A 23,687-nucleotide genomic window follows, 5' to 3' on the forward strand; every position below is an offset into this window, starting at 1 on the left:
ATATAAACATTTTTTTTGTAAACTTCAAATTGTTTTAATGAGAAATTTTTTATTTTGTAAATTAAAAGTTTTTTCTACGAAAAAAGATTAAAATAAATATATATAACGATGAAACATCACTGGCATAATTTATGTTTTTATTAAATATTTCTAAATAAAATAATTTAAAATTGAGAATATTTATTATTAATTGCAGGCTTCGCACTCATACTAAAACCTAATATTTACTACTTTTTTTACGTTATGCTACTATTTGGGTACTTTTTTTAGATTTCACCCACTAAAAGCTACTACTTCTGTTTTTTTTAGAATTTCCAATACTTTAAAGTCGCTAATACTAGAAATCAAAAAACTATTCTCAAAAATTATAATCAAATTCTTTAAAACGATTCAATTACTTTCAAAAAATATTCGAAATTCAATTATTTTTAATATCTAGTATTTTCATAAAATTTCGCAAAACAATTCAATTATTTTTAAAAAAATTAATAAAATAATTGAATTTTGGATGAATTTTATCAATTTTTTTTAAAAATAATTGAATTAATTAATTCAATTAATTTAGAATAGCATTTTCAAAAAAATCAATTATTTAACAACATTTTTATACCGTTCTTCACAATAATTCAATTATTTTCACTAATAACATTTTTCATGGAAATTCAATTTTTTAAAAAAGTTTTTGATAAAATTCTAAGCAAGAATTCAATTATTTTTATAAATAATAAAACTCATCGAAGAATTTAAATTATTTTTAAAACTATTTTAAATTAGTTAATCGAAAAATTCAATTATTTTCACAAATAATGTTTTCCACAAGAATGCAACTATTTTTAAAAGTAACAAAATTTTTCACAGAAATTCAATTCTTTTTTAACATTTTAATAAAATTCTTTGCAAAATTCAAATATTTTCTTAAATAACAATATTCATCCCAAGAATTTAATTATTTTTAAACGTAATAAATTTTTTCTTGAAAATTCAATTATTTTTAAAAATTCTAATAAAATTGTTCGCAAAAATTCAATTATTGTCATAAATAACTAGCTTTTTAGGAATTCAATTATTTAAAAAAAAATTATCAAAATACCACACAGACATTTAATTATTATAAAAAATTTTAATAGAATTTTTTTGTAAAATTTAATTATTTTAAAAAACTTTTCGCAATTCAATGATTTTCAATATCTACTAATATTTTCATATAATTTCCAAACAAAATTCAATTATACTTATTTAAACAAATTTTTGAAAAAATCTTTGTAAGAATTTAATTATTTTCATGAATAATAAAAATTTCTGAAGAATTCAATTATTTAAATTAGAATTTGCATAAATTTAATTGATCTTGTTTTTATTTATTTTCAATTGATATTTTTTTTTTTTAATTTTTGAATTAAAATTGAGGAATGCATAAATTAAGGGGCGTGACGTATCTCAACGTGCGCATGCGTTAATTCTGATAAACATAAGCAGAAGCAAGCAGAAGTATAGTTAGAATATGAGTGTCACGTTTAATTAATTCAATAAAGAGTAATTTGCAACAATGCAAGTTGATAATGTTGACACGATAATATTCAACATTAAGACTGATTATAAACAGTTATTAATTTGGAATACTCTTCGGTGCAAAAAATAGAGTAAAAGGTTAGAATGACTCATTCTATATGTTAAATTTACTATATACATATTTTAATTCTTAGTAAATAGTGTTTATTTTTGTTTTATAATAGTTTTGCTTACCTATTTTGATGAAGAAAAATGGGTACTAAGGGTCTTAGTTCAATAGCCGAGGAATATTTTTATACTATTAATCCTCTGGCTCAACGAATTGGTGAGGATGTTGCTGCCACAAAAGATGCTTATGAGGGTCTTTGGAGTACTTTAAGTTTATCGGAACAAAATCAGGCGATTGATGAGACTATAATTACACCAGAAGTTGCTCTTAAGTATGCTGCAAAAAAAATCGATTCCAAGGAATTGCCAAAATCATATCCAAAATTGTGCATACAAACTGGGATGAAATTTATGGTTGATGAAACGGGTTCGGTGAGTATACGAATTTTAACATTTCTTTTATCTTTTTAATATAATCAGGGTTGTCACGAAACCTGGAAACTTGGAAAACCTGGATATGTCAGGGAATTTTATAAACCTTGAAAAAACCTTGAAAAATCAGGAAATTTTGATCTAAATCCTGGAAAATTGTTGTTTTCTAAAGTTACTCATTATGTTTATTCTTGAAATCTAATTTTACTTCAATATTTCAAAATTAATTCAATTTTAAAAGAGTTGCGTTTACAATTTTCATAACTAGATAAACTTCAAAAGATTTTAATATGAAATTTTGTATAATTTCAATTTTAAATAAATTTAATTGAAAATTTTAAAAAATTTTAATAACTAAAATTCTTCTGAAATTAGTTAAATTTGTTAATATATATTTAATTGATTATTAAAAATAATGAATTTATAGAAGAATTGAAGTTAAAAACACTAATTGAACTTTGAAGCAATTACAAATGATTGCAGAAATTCAATTATTTCAAAAAATTTAATAAAATTCTTGTCAAAATTGTAATCAAAAACTTTTCTTAATTCAATGATTTTTAATATCTACTACTCTAATAAAAATTCCCAAAAGAATTCAATTAGTTAAGAAAAAACTTTTATTAAAATTCTACGCAAACATTTCATTATTTTCATAAATAATAAAAATTTCACAGAGATTAAATTATTTACGAATTATTTTCATATGTTATTATTCAATTATTATCATAAATAATAACATTTTTGAAAGGGATTCACAAATAATAAAACTCATCGCAGACTTTCAATTATTTTTAATACAATTTTAATTGAATTCCTCGAAAATTGTAATTATTCTTAAAAATATTATTAAAATTTATCAAAGAAATTCAATTTTTTTTAAAAACCTTTGCTACAATTCATTTATTAGAATTTAAGTATTATTTTCAATGTATTTTAATTTAATTTTTTCAAAAAATTAAATTATTTTCACAAATTCTTTGTATCAATTCAATTTTTTAAAACTAATTTTAATAAAATTCTTCGTAGAAATTTAATTAATTTCAAAAATTTGTCAAAATTCAGTTATTTTCAATGTCTACTATTTCAATAAAATTTTACAAAAGAATTCAATTATTTAAAAAGAAATTTCAATAAAATTCGTCTCAAGAATTCAATTATTTTCAAAAGTATAATTCTTCGCAGAAATTCATTTATGTTCAAAAATTTGCAAAAATTCTTGTTAAAATTTCAATTATATTTAAAAAATAATAGGTAAAATTTTTCTCCAAAATTCAATTATTTTCAAAAATTTTAATAAAATCTTGGCAGAATTTCAATTATTTTTTTAAATTTGTTGATAAAATTCTTAATGAAAATTCAATTTTAAAAAACATTCAATTATTTAATGAAATATTTATTTTTGTATTTAAATAATTGAATTCTTGTAGAATTTTATAATAATTATTGATTTAAAAATGAATTTCAGTTAATTTTAGATTATAATTGAATATTGAAAGCACTAGCAAATGTTATGCGCGCTAGCACGCGGAACGAGATGTTCATTTTATTATTATTTTATTATGCAAATAACAAAATTTTTTATTTTCAAATATGAATTTTTGAATAATTTTAGATTCAAACTTTAAAAAAATTCAATTATTAACCAATTTACATTTACATTTATAATAACATTTTATTGATTCTTCGAAAAAATTCAATTATATTTATAAATAGTAAAATTCTTTGCAAAAATTTAATTATTTTTAATACAATTTTAATAAAATTGCAGGAAAGAATTTTTAAAAATAATTGAATTTTCAAAACTTTCAATTTAAAATCTTTGAAAATTTGAACTTTTCATACTTTTAATGAAGAATTCTGTAGAATTAATTTTTTTCAAAAAGTTTAATGGAATTTTTTTTTAATTACTTGAAGTTTTTAATTTGTAATATATTTAATTAAAGAATGTCAGAATAATCGAAATTTCGTAAAATTAAATTGTTAACAAAAGGATTTGAAAATTGTAGAAATGAATAATCGAAATGATAAAAATAATTTTTGAAGAAGTTGCAGTAACAAAGTAGCAAGTTTTAATTATTATAATATATATTGAATTTGAAATTTTTGAAAATCTTAATTCTTGTGGAAAAATAATAATTATTAAATATTTATTTATTTAAAAATGAAGTTATTGATGTTTTTTTGAATAATTTAATAATTCAAGAAATTCGTAAATAAATGTAATAGATCATTTTTTTGTGTATCCAATAATTTTGCGAGTGAATCGGAATATTCTTTAGAATCGGGAAAAAAGTCAAAGTTCTGTTTGGAAATCAGGGAGTTATTTAATTTGGTAAAATGTAAATTTAGTTTTAAAAACCTGGAAAAATTCCGTTTTTAACCTGGGAAACCTGGAAAAGTCAGGGAATTTGAAAAGAGCAAAAGCGTGGCAACCCGGATAATAAAGTATATAATAGATATAGAAAAATGTTTTTATTTTATTCTTAATTATTCAGAAAGTGAAAGTCTATTTTCTTTTAGACATTGCGTTGGCGTGATGAACACTCAGCACCATTTTCTTTTATGACACAATCACAAATGAATCTCAGTTTATCGGATTCGGCCGAAGAGATGAAATCTTATTCCTACGGGAATTATATTATGGGATCACCCCACTATTCCAGTCCAATGAAAAATTCCAATGACAATGAAGTTTTACTCAGTGGTGATTATAATAACCTGTCTTCAAATAAACTCTGTTTCTACAAATCGGATAATTATTCGGATACAATCTATTCCACGAACGAATGCAGCAATCTTCTCAATAGTCTGACTGACAGTGATAATTCGGAAAATATTTTCTCCAAAATAATGAACAAGACTTCTTTACTTCAGATACAATCTAATTATGACGATGAAGACGACGACGACAACGTCGATGATGATGATCTCGAAAGTTTGGTGCCAATGAGAAATGCACAAAAAACATCAATTAGTGATAAGTCTCAAATGAATATTAGTTTAACTAATGCAAGAAAACAATCTAGCGACACTACTGAATCCACTGCATTGCTAGATACTCCAAGTTCTTACAATAGTTATCAATCCTCACATTTGAATCAAGATGATTCCATTCCAAAGACTGGATTTGAATTTTTGGATAATTGGTAAATTTTATATTTTGCTAATAGAAATTAATAATTACTCCTTTATATCAACACTTATATCAGTATAATATAGAATCTGTTACTCCAAATATAGTAAGATATGTAATATCGTAAGAGAAAACGAAAAAGTTTCTTCTTTTTTAAATAAGAGAGACATGTGCATTGAATTTATAAAGACTGTTTCCGAACAAAATATTTTAAACTACTAATATTGGTTAGATGTAATATTTTTACAATAATTTATATTTACAACGTGTTTACAATTATCATTCGCTCCGAAAAAAGATATAAGAAGCAAACAAAGTGTAAGTTCACGTTTACGTCAGAAAACAGTTTCTATTGACTTTTTCCAGTAGAAATTGATTCTTTCTCTGAATTTCACGCCAGCAAAAATTACAAACAATCAACAAATATTTGCTTCTTGTAAACTTTTCTAAAGGAGAGTGTTACAAAAACTCCTATACTCATATTAGGTTTATCACTGTTTTAAAGATTGCTAGTCACCAGTGGTTAATAAATGATAATCTAATTATAACCAATTTATACTTTTAGTACTAGTTAAAAAATACTTCCTTTTAAATAATGTTAAAATAGATGCGTGTGCGTATGTATTTAAGAAAATATTTAAAATACAAGAAAAACATAATATTAAAATGTAAGAAATATGTCATTTGGAAAAAAGTTTACATTTTGTAAAACTAATGTAATTGTTAAGTATTTTTTAAAATTTTCTACCATTTTAGAAGCAGTCAAAAATGTAATCAAAATAAATATTTCTATTTATAAAATATTTTTGGTGTTTATATTACTATAAATATTCTGAATATTTGTTTCTTAAAATTCTTGGCAACATTCAATTCCATTCAATATTTTTCAAAAATAAAATTCTTCACAGAAATTCAATTATCTTAACAATTTTTTGTTAAAATTATCTTCAAGATTTCAATAATTTTTATAAATAGCAAATTTTTTTTTCGCAAAAATTCAATTATTTTCAAAGATTTTAATAAAATCTTTGGTAAAATTTCAATTATATTCCTCAATTCAATGATTTTCAATATCTACTATTTTAATAAAATTTTCCAAAAGAATTCAATTATTTAAAAAAAAATGTTAATGAAATTCTAGGCAAACATTTAATTATTCTCATAAAAAATAAATATTTCACAGGAATTCAATTACTTTTATTAAATTCCTCGAAAGCATTTATTTTTCAACAATTTCAACAGAATGCTTTAGAAAAATTCAATTATTTTCATAATCAATAAAATTCTGTGGAGAAATTTAATTATTTTTTAAAAAGTTTTTAATTAAGTTCTTCACAGGAATTCATTTATAAATTTAATTTATTTTTAAAATTTATTATTTTATATTTTAAAAATTTTGAAATTTAATTATTTTTTAATAAAATTCTTCTCAGGAATTCATTTATATTTTCAAAACTAACGAAATTCGTAGCAAAATTTAAATTATTTTCAAGAATTTTAATAAAATTCTTCACAATAATTCAATTATTTCCAATAATAAAATTATTTTCAAACATTCAATTATTTTCAAACATTTAATTATTTTCATAAGTAATAAAATTTTGCGCAGAAATTCAATTACTTTTAAAAATTTCAATGGAATTCAATTATTTTTATTAAATTCCTCGAAAGAATTTAATTTTCAACAATTTCAATAAAATTCTTTACAAAAATTCAAATATTTTCATAAGCAATAAAATTCTGTGGATAAATTTAATTATTTTTAAAAAAAATTTTCACAGGAATTCATTTATAATTTTAATTTATTTTTTAAAATTTATTATTTTATTTTTTTTTTATATTTTAAAAATGTGTAATTTAATTATTTTTTGAAAATTTTTAATAAAATTCTTCACAGGAATTCATTTATATTTTCAAAATTAACGAAATTCGTAGAAAAATTTCAATTATTTTCTAGAATTTTAATATAATTCTTCACAATAATTCAAAAATTTTTATGAATAATAACATTCTTTTCAAAAATTTAATTATTTTCAAGAATTTTAATAAAATTCATTACAAAAATTCAATTAATTTTAAAAGTAAAAAAATTTTGCGCTGAAGTTCAATTATTTTTAAAAGTTTTAATAAAATTCTTTACAGGAATTCATTTATAAATTTAATTTATTTTTCAAAATTTATTATTTATTTTATTTTTTTATATTTTTAAAATTTTGAAATTCAATTTTTATAAATAATAAAATTCTTTTCAAAAAGTTCAATTATTTTCAAAAATTTTAATAAAACTTTTCACAGGAATTCATTTATATTTTCAAAACTAACGAAATTCGTAGCAAAATTTCAATTATTTTTAAAAATTTAAATAAAATTCTTCACAAAAATTCAATTATTTTTATAATAAAATTCTGCGAAAAATGGAATTATTTTTAAGAATTTTAATAAGATTCTTAGCAAAAGTTCAATTCTTTTCAAAAATGTTAATAACATTTTTGACTAGTTTTCAATTATTGTCAAAAATTCGAAAAAAAGAATTGAATTATTTAAAAATTTGTTGATAAAATGTTTTATGAGAATTCAATTTTAGATGATAAGAATATTATAAGCACTATAGCGTGAATTTTTAGAAACAATTGAATTTTCAAAAATTTTCAAATTAAAATCTTTGAAAATTTGAATTTTTCATACTTTTAACTTACAATTCTGTATAATTAATTTTTTTGATAAAGTTTAACTAAATTGTTTTTAAAATTGTTTGTATTTAAAGTTTTTATTTTCTTATATAATTATATTTAGTTGAAGAATTTTCGAATAATCAAAATTTTGTAAAATTGAATCGTAAACAAATGGATTTGAATATTCTTAAAAAACTTTTTTAAAAATTATTAACAAATAATCTTGTAATATAAAATAATGATTTTATCCTTAATTATTATGAAAACATGAAGAAATCAATCACTCCGAGTCTTTGACTCGTAGTGATCGATATCTTCATGTTTTATATAATATTCTTTGTAAGTTGTTCAATTTAAAAAAGGTTGAGATATTTGAATTTAAAATTTTTGAAAATCTTAATTTCTATGGAAAAATAATCTATTTTTAGGGTAAAACAACACAAAGATTTTTTTTTAATATTTATTACAAATATTGTAAATTAACACACGTATACATTCAATACATTTTCTCTTGATTCAGACTTTTTCTTTGTACAGGTCAATTGCATACAATATTTACAAACAAATCTATTTTACACAGTACTTGACGATTTATATAGGCAATGAAAAAGAATTCATGGCATATCGTAAAGACTACGTAGTCAGTCTAGCGATGTTGAGGTTTATTTTTATCGATAACAATTATGGCTAGAAATGTAAAGTAGAATTTTTTTTTTTAAACATTTCTTAGTAATTTAAATAATATTAAGAATATAATAATATACAAAAATATTACACTGCAATTGGGAATATACAAAAAAAAATTGTTGTCTACAATTTTTGAGTACAGTTACAAAAAAGTAATTGAACTATTAGAAAAACCTAGCTTGTACATTCTAGAAAATTATTTCGAGAAATAATAAAAAAAATTACAAGACATTGCACCATAATTTAATTTTTTTTATAGTAATTACAGTCTATATATAATTAGGTAATTTTTCACTATTAACTGTACAAACTCGCTGACATCCTGATACAAGATGTCAGGATACTTTAAAAAAATAGCTTTTTAAGCTCTAATTTTCGATTCTCTTTTTCTGCAATAATTTTTACATATTTAGAGAACATTGTATGGCAAGAACAATTTTTTTAAATAATCTCAGTCATGTCTTGGCTTGAAAATAATAATTTTCATTCTCTTAAATGAGCAATTAAATAAAAATATTTTTGTGTTTTTAACAAACCTTTTGAATAATTTAAATAAGAGTATATTTTTCAAACGTACTCTTCCGATGGTTTGGGAATATTTGCTGGTAGTCTGAGAGTGCTCTGCACCCGGTTGGCACTGTCAGGCAATTCGGCAATGTCTATGAATACTCCGACCAAACTCTCGAAATTTGGCCCCCAATTTAAGAGATAGTCCCAACTGAGAGCCGTGTTGGTGGATGGTGAACCGTTTGTCGTCGGCCTATAAAGTCCTCCCATGTGTGTCGAAAGATCATCGTCGGAAGCAACCAGAGTGCTCAGCGAACCCCGAAACGAGCTGTCGAATCCGTCGTAGTTGATATTCGGCGGAAGGGGAGGTTTCGTGGAGGGTGACGACTCAGTTGTTCTGACGGGAACCTCATCTTCGGGTTTACTAAATAAGTCATCAGATCGTTTATCTTCAACTAAAGAATTATTATCGTACTCAATTTCCGAACATGTGAAGCTATCGTTACCACTCTCATCCGTAGTCGAGGAGTTCCTTCTTTTCAGTCTTTCGGGCGGTGGAGTGTGCCTCCTGTGTAGATGAAGAGGTCCATGCGTCGGAGGTCCTCTTGCTTCGCTCGAAGAACTCACAGCGTCCAAAGTGGAGACCAAACTCGATGTTCTTGGCCTGGAGTTTAGTCTCTCGATTTCTTCAGCAGTGAGGCCCATTGGTCCCGAGGAAACGTTGTTCACCGTTTCATTTGACTGAGGAACCTTTCGGCTTGCAGTTGAACCGGAGAGTTGACTCATAATTGGCGAGTTGAGACTTCTCTCACTGTTGGAGTTCAGGACATCTTTTCCAACTCCTCCAGACGATGAAGTTGTCGCCAACAATGCAGTCTGGAGAGGTTTTCCGCTGATGTCATGTAGAGTCAAAATCCTCGGTTGTTGGGCGGAGAGTTCACTGCTGGGAGAGAGTCTCGCCAGTGGTGTGCTCTGATGGAGTTTCTGCACCGATCCTGGAGGTTGACCAACCGCTGGAGGTGGCATTGCTCTGGGTGGGAACGGGGCCGTATGTCGATGCTGTTGCCCGGTGTGCTTGTGATGATTGGCATAGCTTCCAATTGGAGGCGACGTTGCTTTGTACTTTCTCATTCCCGCTCTGTATCCTTGATAATGATAGACAATGTCAATATCACTCGGAGCTATGGAACTCGCGTTTTCGAGATCATAATGCTCTGGCATGTCAGGTTCTGGGTTATGTTCATGGGAGTGGAGAGAATTTTTAGTCGGTGGGGGGAGTGGTGGGTGTTCGTCACGAATTGGTGGAGACTTGGTGACTTCCCTCTCGATGATGTCGGGTCGCTGAGGACGGTGCTCGGTGCCATTTATCTCTCGTTCCTTGTATTTTTTAGATATAAGTTCCGGACCTAGGTGACCAACGCAACGTAAATCGGAATTATCGGATATATAAGTGTTTTCGTGTCTTGACAGGAGGTTGTCACCTGGAGAACCAACTAGGGAATTACCAGTTATAATTGCGTTTGTACTCTTATTTACAACCGTAGTTGCAGATTTTTCCTTACTTTGTCGTCTGAGTCTAAAGACAACAAAACTGACCATGATCGCAATAAGGAGTGTTATAAAGAAAACGATTACTAGAGTTATTCCAATACTGAGAGGATCTGCAGCAGCGGCCGCTGAGATTCCGATGGGTCCTCTGCAGCCAAGTCCAACTTTTCCATGATAGATGACGTCGGTTAGAATAGAACCGGAACCATTGAATGGCTGAAGTTCTCCGTTGATTGTGAAATTTGCCAAACAACCTTCAAAACTATTGGGTCCTTGATTGTTGTGAACGTAATAAAGATCTCTTCTGATTCCTCCAATGGTGAGAATTGACAAATATGGATCCAAAAAGTCGTGGACTCCTGCTGAATCCAATTCATCACCTGCCAGGTTTCCATCGATGAAGAGCTTCAAACCTCTCGAATGAGCGTGAAGTGTCAAATTGTGCCATCGCCCGTCCGCCAGACTGCCTTCAATGCTTCCTGTCATATTCACAGGGGATCCGATCATGGAGGCGTATATTATATGTCCGTTACTCAACTGTAAGGAAATAAAGATTTGTAAATATTTTTAAAAATAAAGTAAATTATAATTTTAAATAATTTTAGTTATTACAATTACATGATTGCCACAAAAAATTAATTTTGTTTTTCCCTGACTTTTCCCTGATTTCCAGACTTTTTCCAAACTGATTTTGCTCTTTCCCTGACACTAAAGAATATTCTGATTCACTCTACAAATTATTAGATACTCAAAAAAATGTTCTAATACATTTATAAGAATATTATTAAAAAACATGAAGATATCGATCACTCCGAGTCTTCGACTCGGAGCAATCGGTGTCTTCATGTTTTTTAATAATTAAAGCTGACCGAGTGATATCATTATTTTATATTATAAAAATATTGCAACTGCAACTTCTTCAAAATTATTTATTATTATTATTACAATTATTATTTTCTAAAATTTTTAACTAAAATTCTTCTTCAAATAAATAATTTTTCATAATTTTTGAAAAAGTACTTTCAATTCTATTTGTTTACAATTCAATTTTACGAAATTACGATTATTCTGAAAATCTTTAATTAAATATAACATAGAAAATAAAAACTTCAAATAATTTCAATAGAATTGAAATTAAAATTTTTCAAGAAAATTAATTCTACAGAATTGTTAGTGAAAAGTATGAAAAGTTCCGATTAATATTTTCAAAGATTTTAATTTAAAACCTTTTCAAAATGCATTCATGCTATAATGCTTTTAATATTTAATTATTATCTAAAATTTTAACTGAAATTCATTTTTAAATCAATTTTTATTATAAAACTCTATGAGAATTCAATTATTTAAATACAAGAATAATTACATTTTCGAGGAATTCAATTAAAATAGTATTAAAAATAATTTAAATTTTTATTATTTATAAAAATAATTTAATATTTTTTAATAATTTAATTAACACTTTTTTTTAATTAATTGAATTCTTTTGAAAAATTTTATTAAAATAGTAAATATTGAAAATATGAATTGAGAAAAATTTTTGAAAATAATTGAAATTTCGCCAAGAATTTTATTAAGATTTTTGAAAATAATTGAATTTTAGAGAAGAATTTTATTAATTTTAAAGATAATTGAAACTTTGACGCGAACTTTTTAAAAAGTTTTTAAAAATAATTGAATTTCTACAATCATTTGTAACTTCTCCAAAATTCAATTTTTTCTAGTACATTAATAAAAATCCCTGACCAATTCTACTTTCCCTGACTTTTCCCTGAATTCCCTGGGAATTCTACCTTTGGCAACCCTGAATTAAATGTTAATAAAGTTAATAATTAATGACAATATTACCTCTACAGAAGTGAAGTGTTTATTAGTAGCCGCATAAATTAGAACTCCGTCTGGCTTCACTGTCCTAAACATTAAACTTATCATTTTTGCGGGAGCTGGATTAGAGATGAAAAAGGAATCTCCACTTGTAGATCTTGCAGTACGATGATTGTGCCATAATGTAGAGCCACCGTACAAATATTCAAGTAATTGCATTCTACGATGTCTTTCCGAAATCTGAAAAAAATCATATTCATTAGAAATGTAAGTTCCTTACAGAAATAAAAACTAAAAAAAGAAGTAAAAACTTTTGTTGCCTGATACGTACTTTAAATTCAACATATCCTCCTTCGCTCAAGTTGACTGGTTCCAAAGCCCCATGACAATTAGGAGCCGTTACGCTTCCACACTGACAAGAAACTTGGTTCCATTTATCGTAACATTTCCCGGAGCCACATACAGTATTAAAGTCCTGCTTGTTTGCAGCGCAAGGACTTCCCTCAGATCTTCCACAAGTTGACTTCACCCCTCGAGACGATAACGGATTCGTAAGATTCAACGCTCTTCCATTTATCGATACAGAATGTATACAACCAACTAAATCATCCGAATGCACTTGTCCTGGTCTTTCCAAAAGAGGATCGATACTCGCCAATCCACCAAGCATCAAAGGATTGTTGTTGAAATTTAATGTTCCTGTTGGTCCAATGTCATCTGTATAGCACATTCCATCGCCAGGTTTACAATCATCACAAACATCACCATGTTCCTTGCATTTGGAGACACTCAGAGAGACAACTCTTCCATTTCTCGTTGCCGTAATTTTACGCCATCCTCCATCGGCTAAGGATTTTCCATTTTTGATTGAAATGGAGGTAATTGCACTTCTCGCTCCTCCGTAGGAAAAGACCACTCTACCATTAATCAACTCCAGAACAACAAAATCTGAGCGTCCTGCACTTTGCGGTCCGTAGTTGTACAACAAGAGAGCGTCAGGTTTGGTTGTTGCAAAAACAATCGTTATATCATTTGTATTCGAGTCCAGTGCTGGGAAAGACATATAGGACAGTTCTTCAAATCCAAAGGTTGACTTTTCACAATGTCTTCCATAACGACCGTCAGGGCAACTGCACCGATATCTGAATATACAGAAATTTTAATAGTTAAAAAAAATGTAATAATAATAATCTATCTTCTATATTAAAAATCGTTGTATTTCGGTAATCTGTTCGTAGTTTAAAGTTAGTTGCTGTTTACTTTTTTGTTTTCTAATTTTTAAAATAATTTTTCTTTTTAAATGTTTAAAATTTTTAAATTAATGTACTGAAAATCATTGAATTCTTGAAAAATATTTATGAAAAAATTTGAAAATAATTGAATTTTATGAAAAATTCAATTACTTTCAATAATTGCAATAAAATTCTTTAGTCAATTTATAAATAATAAAAATCTTTGTAAAAAATTCAATTATTTTTAAATAAATAATAAAATTCTTATCAGGATTTCACTTATATTCAATACAATTTTAATTAATTTCTTCGAAAATTTTAATTATTTTTAAAAATCTTGTAAAAATTCTTCGAGATAATTCCATTATTTAAAAAAATAATTGAATTTTTCACAGGAGTTCAATTATTTAAAAAACTTTTAATAAAATCCAATTCAAGAATTCAATTATTTTTAAAAACAAATGAAATTTTCGCTGGAATTAAATTATTTTAAATACAATTTTAATTGAATTCCAGGGAAAATTAAATTATTTTTAAACATTTTTTTTTTAAATGCATCGAAAGAATTCAATAATATCAATAAATAGTCAATTTTTCACAGGAATTCAATTATTTTAAATACAATTTTAATAAAATTTTTCTCAAATATTCACTTATTTTTTTAAATTCTGCAAAAATTCAATTATTTGTAGAAATAATAATTTTTTTTTGCAAATATCAATTATTTATAAAAGTTTTTATAAAATTCTATTCAAGAATTCAGTTATTTTCAGAAATAATCAAATTGTCGATGTACTGAAAATCACTGCATTCCTGTAAAGTATTTATAAAAAAATTTGAAAATAATTTAATTCATTTTAAGAATTTTATCAACATTTTTTTCAATTATTGAATTCTTTCGAGAAAATGTAATTAAAATTGTATTGAAAATAATTTAATTCTTGGCTAAATTTTTATTAAAATTCTTTAAAATAATTGAAATTTGCAAAGAATTTTATTAAAAACTTTTGAGAAGAAAAATTTTATTACAATTTTTAAAAATATTTTAATCTGTTAGAAAAATTATCTTGATTATAATTGAATTTTTTTCCTAGAAATTGTATTAAAATTGTATTGAAAATAATTGAATTTTTTTTTAAACATTTTATTATTTATGAAAATAATTGAATTCTTGACAAGAATTTTACAATTATAAAAAGTATTGAATTGTTTCGAAGAATTTTTTTATCAGCATTGTTGAAAATAATTGAATTTAAATAATATTTAAAAAAATAATTGTATTCTATTGAGAAATTTTATTAAAATTGTATTGAAAATAATTGAATTTCTCTGAAACATTTTATTATTTATAAAAGTATTTTTATTCCTGGGAAGAATTTTATTATTTATGAAAATATTTTAATTCTTGCGAAGAATTTTATTATTTATGAAAATATTTTAATTCTTACGAAGAATTTTTTTATTTATGAAAGTAATCAAATTCTTGCGGAGGTTTTTACAATTGATAAAAATAATTGATTTGTTTCGAAGGATTTTGTCTGAATTTTTAAAAATAGTTGAATTTTTAGAAGGAATTTTATTAAAAATTTTGATGATAAAGATTTTTTAAAAAGAATTTCATCAAAGTTGTTGAAAATAATTGAATTTATATTAAAATTCTTGAAAATAATGGAATTTAATTAATATTTTTTAAAATAATTGTATTCTTTCGAGAAATTTTATTAAAATGAAAATATTGAATTGTTCTAAAGAATTTTATTCCTATTTGTGAGAATAATGAAATTCTTGCGACAAATTTGATTAAAATTTAGAATTAAAATAATAAACAAGAATATTTAATATCATGTACTTAATAAGTGCATTCTTTAAATTTTAAATCTGTAATCATTCAAAAATTGATGTTTATTCTTGAAAATATAAAATTTTTTAATTTAAAAAATAAAAAGAAATTGAATACCGCGTTCCGCGCGTATCATTTGCTAGTAATAATAATAATAATAATAATAATAATAATAAATACCCTGGTTTCTCTCCAACGCAAAGACCTCCATGCAAACAAGGATTTGGTCTACAAGAATCAGCGATGGATTCGCAATGGTTCCCCCTGTATCCGGCCCTACAGAGACAGAAGAAACTTGAACCGTCGGGACTTTCTTTGCAAGAGCCACCATTCCTGCAAGGATTACTGGCACAGAAATCTCCTCTCTCCAATTCACAGAACTTTCCTTCTCGATCAAGAGGACACGTGCAGTGAAAATCGTATCCCAATCTACGACATTGACCACCCTGAAACAGATTCGTGTTAAAATTTAAAAATAAATTCAAGAATCATTAATAAACACTTTTCAAATTGAAACAGGATATTAATTAAAAGTTCATCAGTACATAAATTAATCTTTCGAGTTATTTTCCATACGCCTTAATTTATGTCTTGTAAACATACGATACTTACCAACTGACATGGATTTGGAGAGCAGGGATCTTGTTTCTTTTCGCATCTTTCACCAGTGAAACCGTCGCGGCATTGGCAAACCATTTCTTGTATTATTTTTGGCGATGTTAAAATTAAAGTTTGACTATCAGTGATTCGTGCGTCTTCATAGACAACAATTCGATCACTGCATATTCCGCCATTGTCGCATGATGAGAATTTACAAGGTGAATATCCAATAGTAATTGAATTATTTTCCAGTAGACTTTGAATTTGATTGTGCTTGCGGGTCAACAATTCAATTACTTCATATTTTCGAAGATAACCTTGAGGAGTTGCGATTGCCAAATAAATATCGAGATTGCCTTTGTTTTCGTTAATGCTGTAAATTGATATAGTGTCGCCAACATTCACATTCTCCTGGAGGGTGTCTCTGAAGGCTCGATAGTGTTTACTCAAAAATTCACTTGCAGACATTTTCGAAATTTGCAACGCAACGCTATTTTCGACAGTGTCGTTTGTGAACGTTGTAAAATCCACTGTCACTTTTGATATTACATCGGGATGTCGGCCATCGTTTCCAGAAATACTTAAAGAATATCCGAAACCTGAATCGAGAAACAAAATTATTTTACTATTAATTATTAGAATGATTCATATTGAAAGATTATATAGCAGATTCAGATAGTAGAGAAAAAGTGTTAAAGTTTTTAAGAGACAAGAATGATTATTAAATGTAATTAATTAATTTTATGTTAAAGCTCAAGATTGTCGATATTATTTCTTCAGTTGATTCATATGATAATATTACTCTTTACAACTGATGCAGACTTTCTTCATAAATTCTATGAATTATTAATGGCGTAGTATGCATGTAATTTTCAGACTAATTTATGAACTTTCGAACACGAACCTGGCGTAATTTTGCTGGTATGCAAATCACAACCGACCGGTATATTGAGCACACCGGAGCTGGAACCGTGCAATATTTTGCAAGAGTAGTCGCCAGTGGTATCGGGATCATTTGGATGGACGTCGGCGATTTTTCCCAATGGACTCAAACCATTGTAGGAATGAACTATCACATGAACAGATCGTGGAGTTGAAGGGCAATCATTTTGATCTTGAACAATTATCGATATTGTGTGCTCATTTTTCATTCTTGGCAAACCGGAATCTTCCACTTCAACCTAAAGAAAATATTTTTTTTTATTAATATACAAAATATACACAATAAATACATATAATATACATTAATATACATTCTCAGGGTTGCCAAAGAAATTTAATTTTGATTTTCCCTGATTTTTCCTTGACTTCCAGACAAAATTTTGACTATTTCCCTGACACTAAAATTCTTCTTTAAATAAATCGTTTTTCCTAATTTTTGAAGAAATTCTTTGAGTCTTTTCAATTATTTTTTTACAATTTAACGAAATTTCGATTATTCTTAAATTCTTCAATTAAATATATATAATAGAAAATAAAAACTTTAAATAATTTCAAAAGAATTGAAATTAAAATTTTTCAAAAAAATTAATTCTACAGAATTGTTAGTGAAAAGTATGAAAAGTTACGAGTTTTAAAGATTTTAATTTGAAACATTTTCAAAATTCAATTATTTCTAAAAATTCTTGCTGTAATTCAATTATTATTTAAAATTTCAACTGAAATTCATTTTTAAATCAATTTTCATTAGAAAATTCTACAAGAATTCAATTATTTATAAAAAAAATTAATTATTTATTGAATAATTGGATTTTTGTCAAATATGAATTCTCATAAATAATGTTATCAACAAATTTTTAAATTATTCAATTATTTATCAAAATAATTGAATTTTAAGAAGAATTTCATTATTATTATTTTTTAAAATAATTGAATTTCTGCGCTGAATTTTATTACTTATGAAAATAATTGAATTTTTTTTTTAAATTCTATTAACATTGTTGAAAATTAAATTTTTTCGAGAAATTTAATAAAAATAATTGAATTTGTGTGAAATTTTTAATATTTATGAAAATAATTTAATGTTTCCGTATATTTTTATTTAATTGTTTTTAAAATAATTGTATTCTTTTGGAAATTTATTTTTAAAATAGTAGATATTGAAAATCATTTAACTGAGGAGAATTTTTGAAATTAATTGAAATTTTATCAGAAGAATTCAGAAGAATTTTATTAATACTCTTGAAAAAAATTGAAATTTTGCTAAGAATTTCATTATTTTTAAAAATAATTGAATTCTAGTAAAGAATTTTATTAAAACATTGAAAAATAATTTAATTTCTAAGCATCATTTTGTTACTTGTGAAAATAAGTGATTTTTGTAAAGAATTCTTTTAAAATTTTTGAAAATTAAATTCGTTCAATTTTGATTATTTATGAAAATAATTAAAATTTTGCGTAGAATTTCATTAACATTTTTTATTATAATTGAATTCTTTTCGACAATTTTATTAAAATAGTAGATATTGAAAGTCATTGACATGAGGAGAATTTTTGAAAATAATTGAAATTTTATCAAAAGAATTTAGAAGAATTTTATTAAAATTTTTGAAAATAATTGAATTTCAGAGAAGATTTTTATTATTCATAAAGATAATTGAAATTTGGACGAGAATTTTTTAAAATTGTGAAGAATATTGTTATTTATGAAAATAATTGAATTTTGCAAAGAATTTTATTAAAATTATTAAAAATAATTGATTTTCTGGGAAGAATTTTGATATTTATCAAGATAATTGAATTCTTTCGAAGATTTGCTTTATAAATTTTGAAATAATATTAAATATGTGTTACAAAATTCAACTAATTTCAACAGACCTGAAATTAAAATTTTCAAAATAATTAGTTCTACACACAATTATTATATAAAATTAAGAAAAATTCAGATTTTGCAAAGATTTGAATTTGAAACCTGTTCAATTCAATTTTTTTAAGAGTTTTTAACTAAAATTCTTTTATAAATCCATTATTTTTAATAATTAGTTAAATATAGGTATTTTTTAAAAATTTAATTAATTTCAGAAGAATTTGAATTATTACAATTTTTAAAAAATCTAAGTTCTTTGAAAGATTCTAATAAAATTCATTTAAAATTGAAATTTTCTAAAATTTTAAATTAAAATCTTTTGAAATTCATCTATTTATGAAAATTGTAAATGAAACTCTTTTAAAGTTCAATTAATTTTAAGATATTTAAGTAGAATTATTCATTAAATAATGTATAAGTAATAATTTTATGATAGTTGTTCAAGAATTAAGTTATTCACAATGAAATTATTGTCAGAAATAGAAAAAATTGAAGGTCCCTGAATTCTCTGACTTCCCTTGCCTGTGGCAACCCTGATTCTGTACATCATTAATATACAGAAAAAAAGGAATAAATGCATTTTTTAAAAATCTGAAATATCTCACCACGAGATCAAGTTGTTGGGTTGTTTCTCTATCGAGACTCTTGGTTGTTCGAAGGACACCGGAATGTTTATCCAAGCTGACCAAATCGTTTTGTCTGCCTCCAATCAATCTGTAAGAGAATGGAGCGCCATTCGGTGGCAAATCAGGGTCCGTGGCTGTTAGAGTCATGATAATCGTGCCAGCCGGTTCATTCTCACTAACGTAACCGACCACTTCGCTGGAAGCGAAATCCGGTCCGTTATCATTAATATCCAAGAGCTCGATTCGAACTGTCGCAGTGCCGGTTTGTGGCGGCGATCCCGTGTCTATGGCGCCGATTATCAGCTCGTACGTGGGCACAGTTTCACGGTCTAGTTGTTTCGCAGTCTCGATGTCGCCAGTTTGCGGATCGACCTTGAATGCTTGGCCCACGTTGCCACCGATGATTGAGTAGGAAAACTGATTATTCTGCGGCCTGACGTCCTTGTCGACCGCTCGAACTGTCAATACTCTCATTCCCAATGCGGCACCCTCGGAAACATTTGCGTCATAAACACTCTGTAGAAATTCCGGTGGATCGTTACCGTCCTGAATAGAAATAACAACTTGAGCTTCATCGGTATCATTCCCTCGGATTCCACCACTATTCTTTGCCATCACAGTCAACACCACTCGATTCTGCGTCTCCCTATCCAATCTTCTCGAAACACTGATCATTCCCGTCTCTGATCCGATCGTAAATCCTTTATCATTCGACGATCCCACAAAAAGGTAATAAACCCGTCCATCGTTACCAGCGTCTTGATCAGTCGCTTGAACGAGTCCCACCGAAGTTCCCACTTGTGCACTTTCCGAGACATCCATATGAAAAACTGGTTGAACGAACTTGGGATAAAATTCATTAACACCCGTGATGTAAATCATGACAGTTGTCACTCCCACCATTTGTGGACTCGTGTCAGGATTAGCGGCAACTATATCCAGAGTATATTCATTAGCTTCTTCATAATCAAAACTGACTTTCGCGGTAATTGTTCCTGTGTCTTGTTGAATTTGAAAATAATCTTTACCACTGCCACCGAGAATCTTGTACTGAATCACTGAATACTTTGGAGAGTCAATATCTTTGGCGGCAACTTTATAGACAAAATTATTTGGCGGTGAATTTTCTGGAAGATAAGCTTTGTAGACACTTTGATTGAATGTTGGGTGATTGTCGTTAATATCAGAGACGTTAATGGTTAGGGTTGCAATTGCTCGTTTTGATTCGAAAGCTAAATCTGTTGCCGTGATGTTCAGACGATATTCTTGAATAGTATCGTAGTCTAATGGTTCCAAAAGGGTCACCACTCCAGTGACGGGATGAATAGAAAATTCTTGTCGTTCATTTCCAGCTGATATCTTATAACGAACCATTCCATTAGGTCCAGCGTCACCATCGACAGCACTCACGGTCAAAATTGTAGTATTCACTGGTTCATTCTCAGGCACTCGAACTTGATAACTAACGGCTTCGAAGGTGGGAGCGTGACGATTTTCCCCAGTTATCACCAAGGTCAGTGGCACTTGATCTTTCTGAGGAGGAACACCTCTGTCCACAGCTTGGGCTTGTAAAACGAAAGTGGTGCCCGGTTTTAGATTACTCAAAGGCTTTCGGACATAAATCCAACCTGATTTCTCGTCTATTTCGAAATATTCACTACCGTTTCCAGTTGCGATTGAGTATTCAATTTCTGCATTAACTCCAAAGTCGGTTTCGTCAGTAGCTATCAACTGCATGAGCTGTTTACCCATGGAGAAATTTTCTGGCACTGGAGTCAAGTAAGATCTATGTTCAAACTTTGGTGGATTATTGTTTGCATCGACAATATTGATGTAGACTAGTGTTTTCGAGGACATGGGAGGTTTTCCATTGTCTGTAGCGATGACAGTTAGGGAGAAAAGATTTTCTGGCGATGACGGTCTGTGAGTATGTTTATATTTCAAGGTTCGTTTACTGAAAATGTCTCCGGTTGCAGGATCTACTGTGAAAAGATCGGACGGTTGGAGAAGACTGTATGATATGACGGAATTGGGACCTTGTTTATCTCTGTCGGTGGCTGTCACCTCTCCAACGTGGGCCATTCGTTGTTGGAGTTCTGGGAAGTGAAAGTGGTACGATTCTTCAACAAATTCTGGCGCATTATCATTCTGGTCTTGAATAGTAATTGTTAATGGTGTTTCCGCACCCCAAGCACCGTCTGCTGCAGCGACCTAGCGATCAGAAAAGAATTATCATTAATGAACGGAATATGAGATAATATTCAATGAGATTGTTTCGATGAGAGAACAATATTTTGAATGATAACCAAAGATATTCAAAAAACATTTACTAAAATGTACAAAAAAAAACTTACCTTGAGAAGATACTCGTCCTGTTCCTCCCTATCCAAGTGTCCAATTACTGTAACGTTTCCACTCAACGGATCAATCGCAAATTTTTCACCAGGATTCTCCGTGAAACTATAAGTGACATTTGCATTTTGATCAATGTCCTGATCACTGCTTGTAATTTTAATTACAAATGCTCCGATTTCGGCATTTTCAGTGACATTGACGCTGAATAATCTCGTGAAACGGGGAGGGTTGTCATTTTTATCAAGGACAGTAATAAGAACTGTAGCTGTACCGGTCAATCTAGGTTGACCCTGATCCTTAGCCTCCACAATTAGTTCATAAGACGATATCTAGAAAAATTATATCATTAGTTTTATAAATTCAATTCACAATTCATAAAGATTAAATTTTACTTCTATTTTTTCTATTTCAATTTCTCTCTTTTATCACACTTACCTCTTCTCGATCCAATTTAGTGTCAGTGGTAATTTCTCCAGAATTCTCATCGATAACAAACGCTCCATCAAAATCATTAACTAGATGATAAGTGATCTGTCCATTTTCTCCAGAGTCTGAGTCCTTGGCTGAGATTTTAGTTACAAATTGCGGCGGGTAGTCATCTTCAGGTACTGTCGCGTTATAAAGCATAGAATCAATTACTGGCGCATTATCATTGGCATCTGTCACATTTACTAATAATTGAACCACACTCCGCAGCGGTGGATTTCCAGAATCGCGAACTTCAACCCAAGCCTCATAATATGGAGCAGTTTCGTAATCAAAACCAGAAGCAACCAGAACCTAAATATAACAAATTCAATGTTTAGACATAATTCTTCAATTATGCAATTTTTAGAAATAATTCTTCACATTAAATTCTTAGAAATAATTCTTCAAATTCGTTAATTTGGAGAAAAATAATTTTTATCATGGTTTCAACAAAAAAGACTCACTTCTCCAGTGTGAGGCTCAATTTTAAGAGCGTCACCAACATTTCCTCCAGCCATTCCGAAAATTAAATTGCTCCCAGCACCGGAAGTTGGAGTTGTCGCGCTGAGTGTTGTGATGATTCTACCCTCGGGGACATCTTCTGGCAAAGTGAATCTCGTGTTAATTGAAGGTCGAAAACTGGGAAACAGCTTTTTGTCCCACAAGTGAATCATCAAGTCCGCTGTAACCGTTTGTGGTTCAACGCCACAATCGGAAGCCTGAATTTGCAGCTGGTATGTCCCTTCGCTTCTCGATAATTCTTGCGATGCTCTAATAACTCCATTATTTGGATCGATTATAAAACGTTTTGCATCTTCACCCTGAAGGCGATAAACAATTCTAGAATTTTCACCATCGTCGTCGTCAATTGCTTTCGATCCAAAGACAAAGTCTCCTAAAATAAATGAGTAAATAAATAAGTAAATACCAACTTGTTTCTGTGAACACTTTTTTCTTATTGATAAATAAAAATGAATTTGAAATAAAAAGGAAATAATTTTCCGATTGAATCGAAGTAAAATGTAAGTAAATAAATAAGAATTATTACCAATTAGTTGGTAGGATAATTTCTTACCATGCTTGGTGCCTTCCGGTACATAGGCAGTGTATCTCGGGCTAGAAAATCGAGGAGCATTATCGTTCAAGTCCGTAACAGAAATTGTCAGATTGACAGCAGATGCACTTGGCTCCGTTGGACTGGAGTCCTGAGCCACCAACGTCAAGTGGTAAACGGCTGTCTGTTCTCTGTCGAGAGGTTCCACTGTTACTATCTCTCCTGTGCCGGGATTCACTGAAAATTTTTCTGCCTTGTCTCCTAACAAACTGTACCTAGAAATCAA

The 23,687-nt window shown here is 27.7% G+C and overlaps 2 protein-coding genes across 4 annotated transcripts in view; one reads left to right on the forward strand and one right to left on the reverse strand.

Moving 5' to 3' along the window:
- The first annotated feature begins 1,457 nt into the window (after window positions 1–1,457).
- Window positions 1,458–5,986, forward strand: LOC122511303 (uncharacterized protein C1orf198 homolog). Of its 2 annotated transcripts, none has more exons than XM_043626455.1 (3): window positions 1,458–1,647; window positions 1,711–2,049; window positions 4,573–5,986. In XM_043626455.1, the coding sequence occupies exons 2-3, from the start codon at window positions 1,762–1,764 to the stop codon at window positions 5,200–5,202; spliced, it is 918 nt and encodes a 305-aa protein (XP_043482390.1). In that variant the 5' UTR covers window positions 1,458–1,647; window positions 1,711–1,761; the 3' UTR covers window positions 5,203–5,986. The 2 variants fall into 2 exon arrangements, with proteins under 2 accessions (XP_043482390.1, XP_043482389.1); XM_043626454.1 differs by having other exon boundaries at window positions 1,734–2,049.
- Window positions 5,987–8,303: 2,317 nt separating this feature from the next.
- The window catches only part of LOC122511166 (cadherin-related tumor suppressor), a 152,551-nt gene continuing 137,167 nt past the window's right edge, over window positions 8,304–23,687 (reverse strand). Inside the window, exons 9-20 of one of the 2 annotated variants that reach the window (XM_043626243.1) lie at window positions 23,423–23,676; window positions 22,812–23,242; window positions 22,315–22,659; window positions 21,879–22,208; window positions 19,504–21,735; window positions 16,997–17,273; window positions 16,105–16,691; window positions 15,673–15,938; window positions 12,752–13,562; window positions 12,445–12,660; window positions 9,558–11,136; window positions 9,221–9,475 (exon numbers count right to left, since the gene is read on the reverse strand). In XM_043626243.1, coding sequence (XP_043482178.1) covers window positions 9,360–9,475; window positions 9,558–11,136; window positions 12,445–12,660; window positions 12,752–13,562; window positions 15,673–15,938; window positions 16,105–16,691; window positions 16,997–17,273; window positions 19,504–21,735; window positions 21,879–22,208; window positions 22,315–22,659; window positions 22,812–23,242; window positions 23,423–23,676 — 7,444 coding nt within the window. In that variant the 3' untranslated portion in view covers window positions 9,221–9,359. Of the gene's footprint in view, window positions 11,137–12,444; window positions 12,661–12,751; window positions 13,563–15,672; window positions 15,939–16,104; window positions 16,692–16,996; window positions 17,274–19,503; window positions 21,736–21,878; window positions 22,209–22,314; window positions 22,660–22,811; window positions 23,243–23,422; window positions 23,677–23,687 lie in introns of both variants that reach the window. The other variant, XM_043626242.1, reaches the window with a different exon arrangement.

Source organism: Leptopilina heterotoma, unplaced genomic scaffold (assembly GCF_015476425.1).
Source record: "Leptopilina heterotoma isolate Lh14 unplaced genomic scaffold, ASM1547642v1 Lhet_81, whole genome shotgun sequence".
Lineage (NCBI taxonomy): Eukaryota > Metazoa > Arthropoda > Insecta > Hymenoptera > Figitidae > Leptopilina > Leptopilina heterotoma.

What these genes read in the sequence shown, in the direction of transcription:
- LOC122511303 (XM_043626455.1), top strand. Translation starts at nt 1,762, where the DNA reads ATGGGTACTAAGGGTCTTAGTTCAATAGCCGAGGAATATTTTTATACT. An exon ending in TGGTTGATGAAACGGGTTCG is followed by an intron (nt 2,050 to 4,572) that starts GTGAGTATACGA and finishes ATTTTCTTTTAG; the next exon opens with ACATTGCGTTGGCGTGATGA.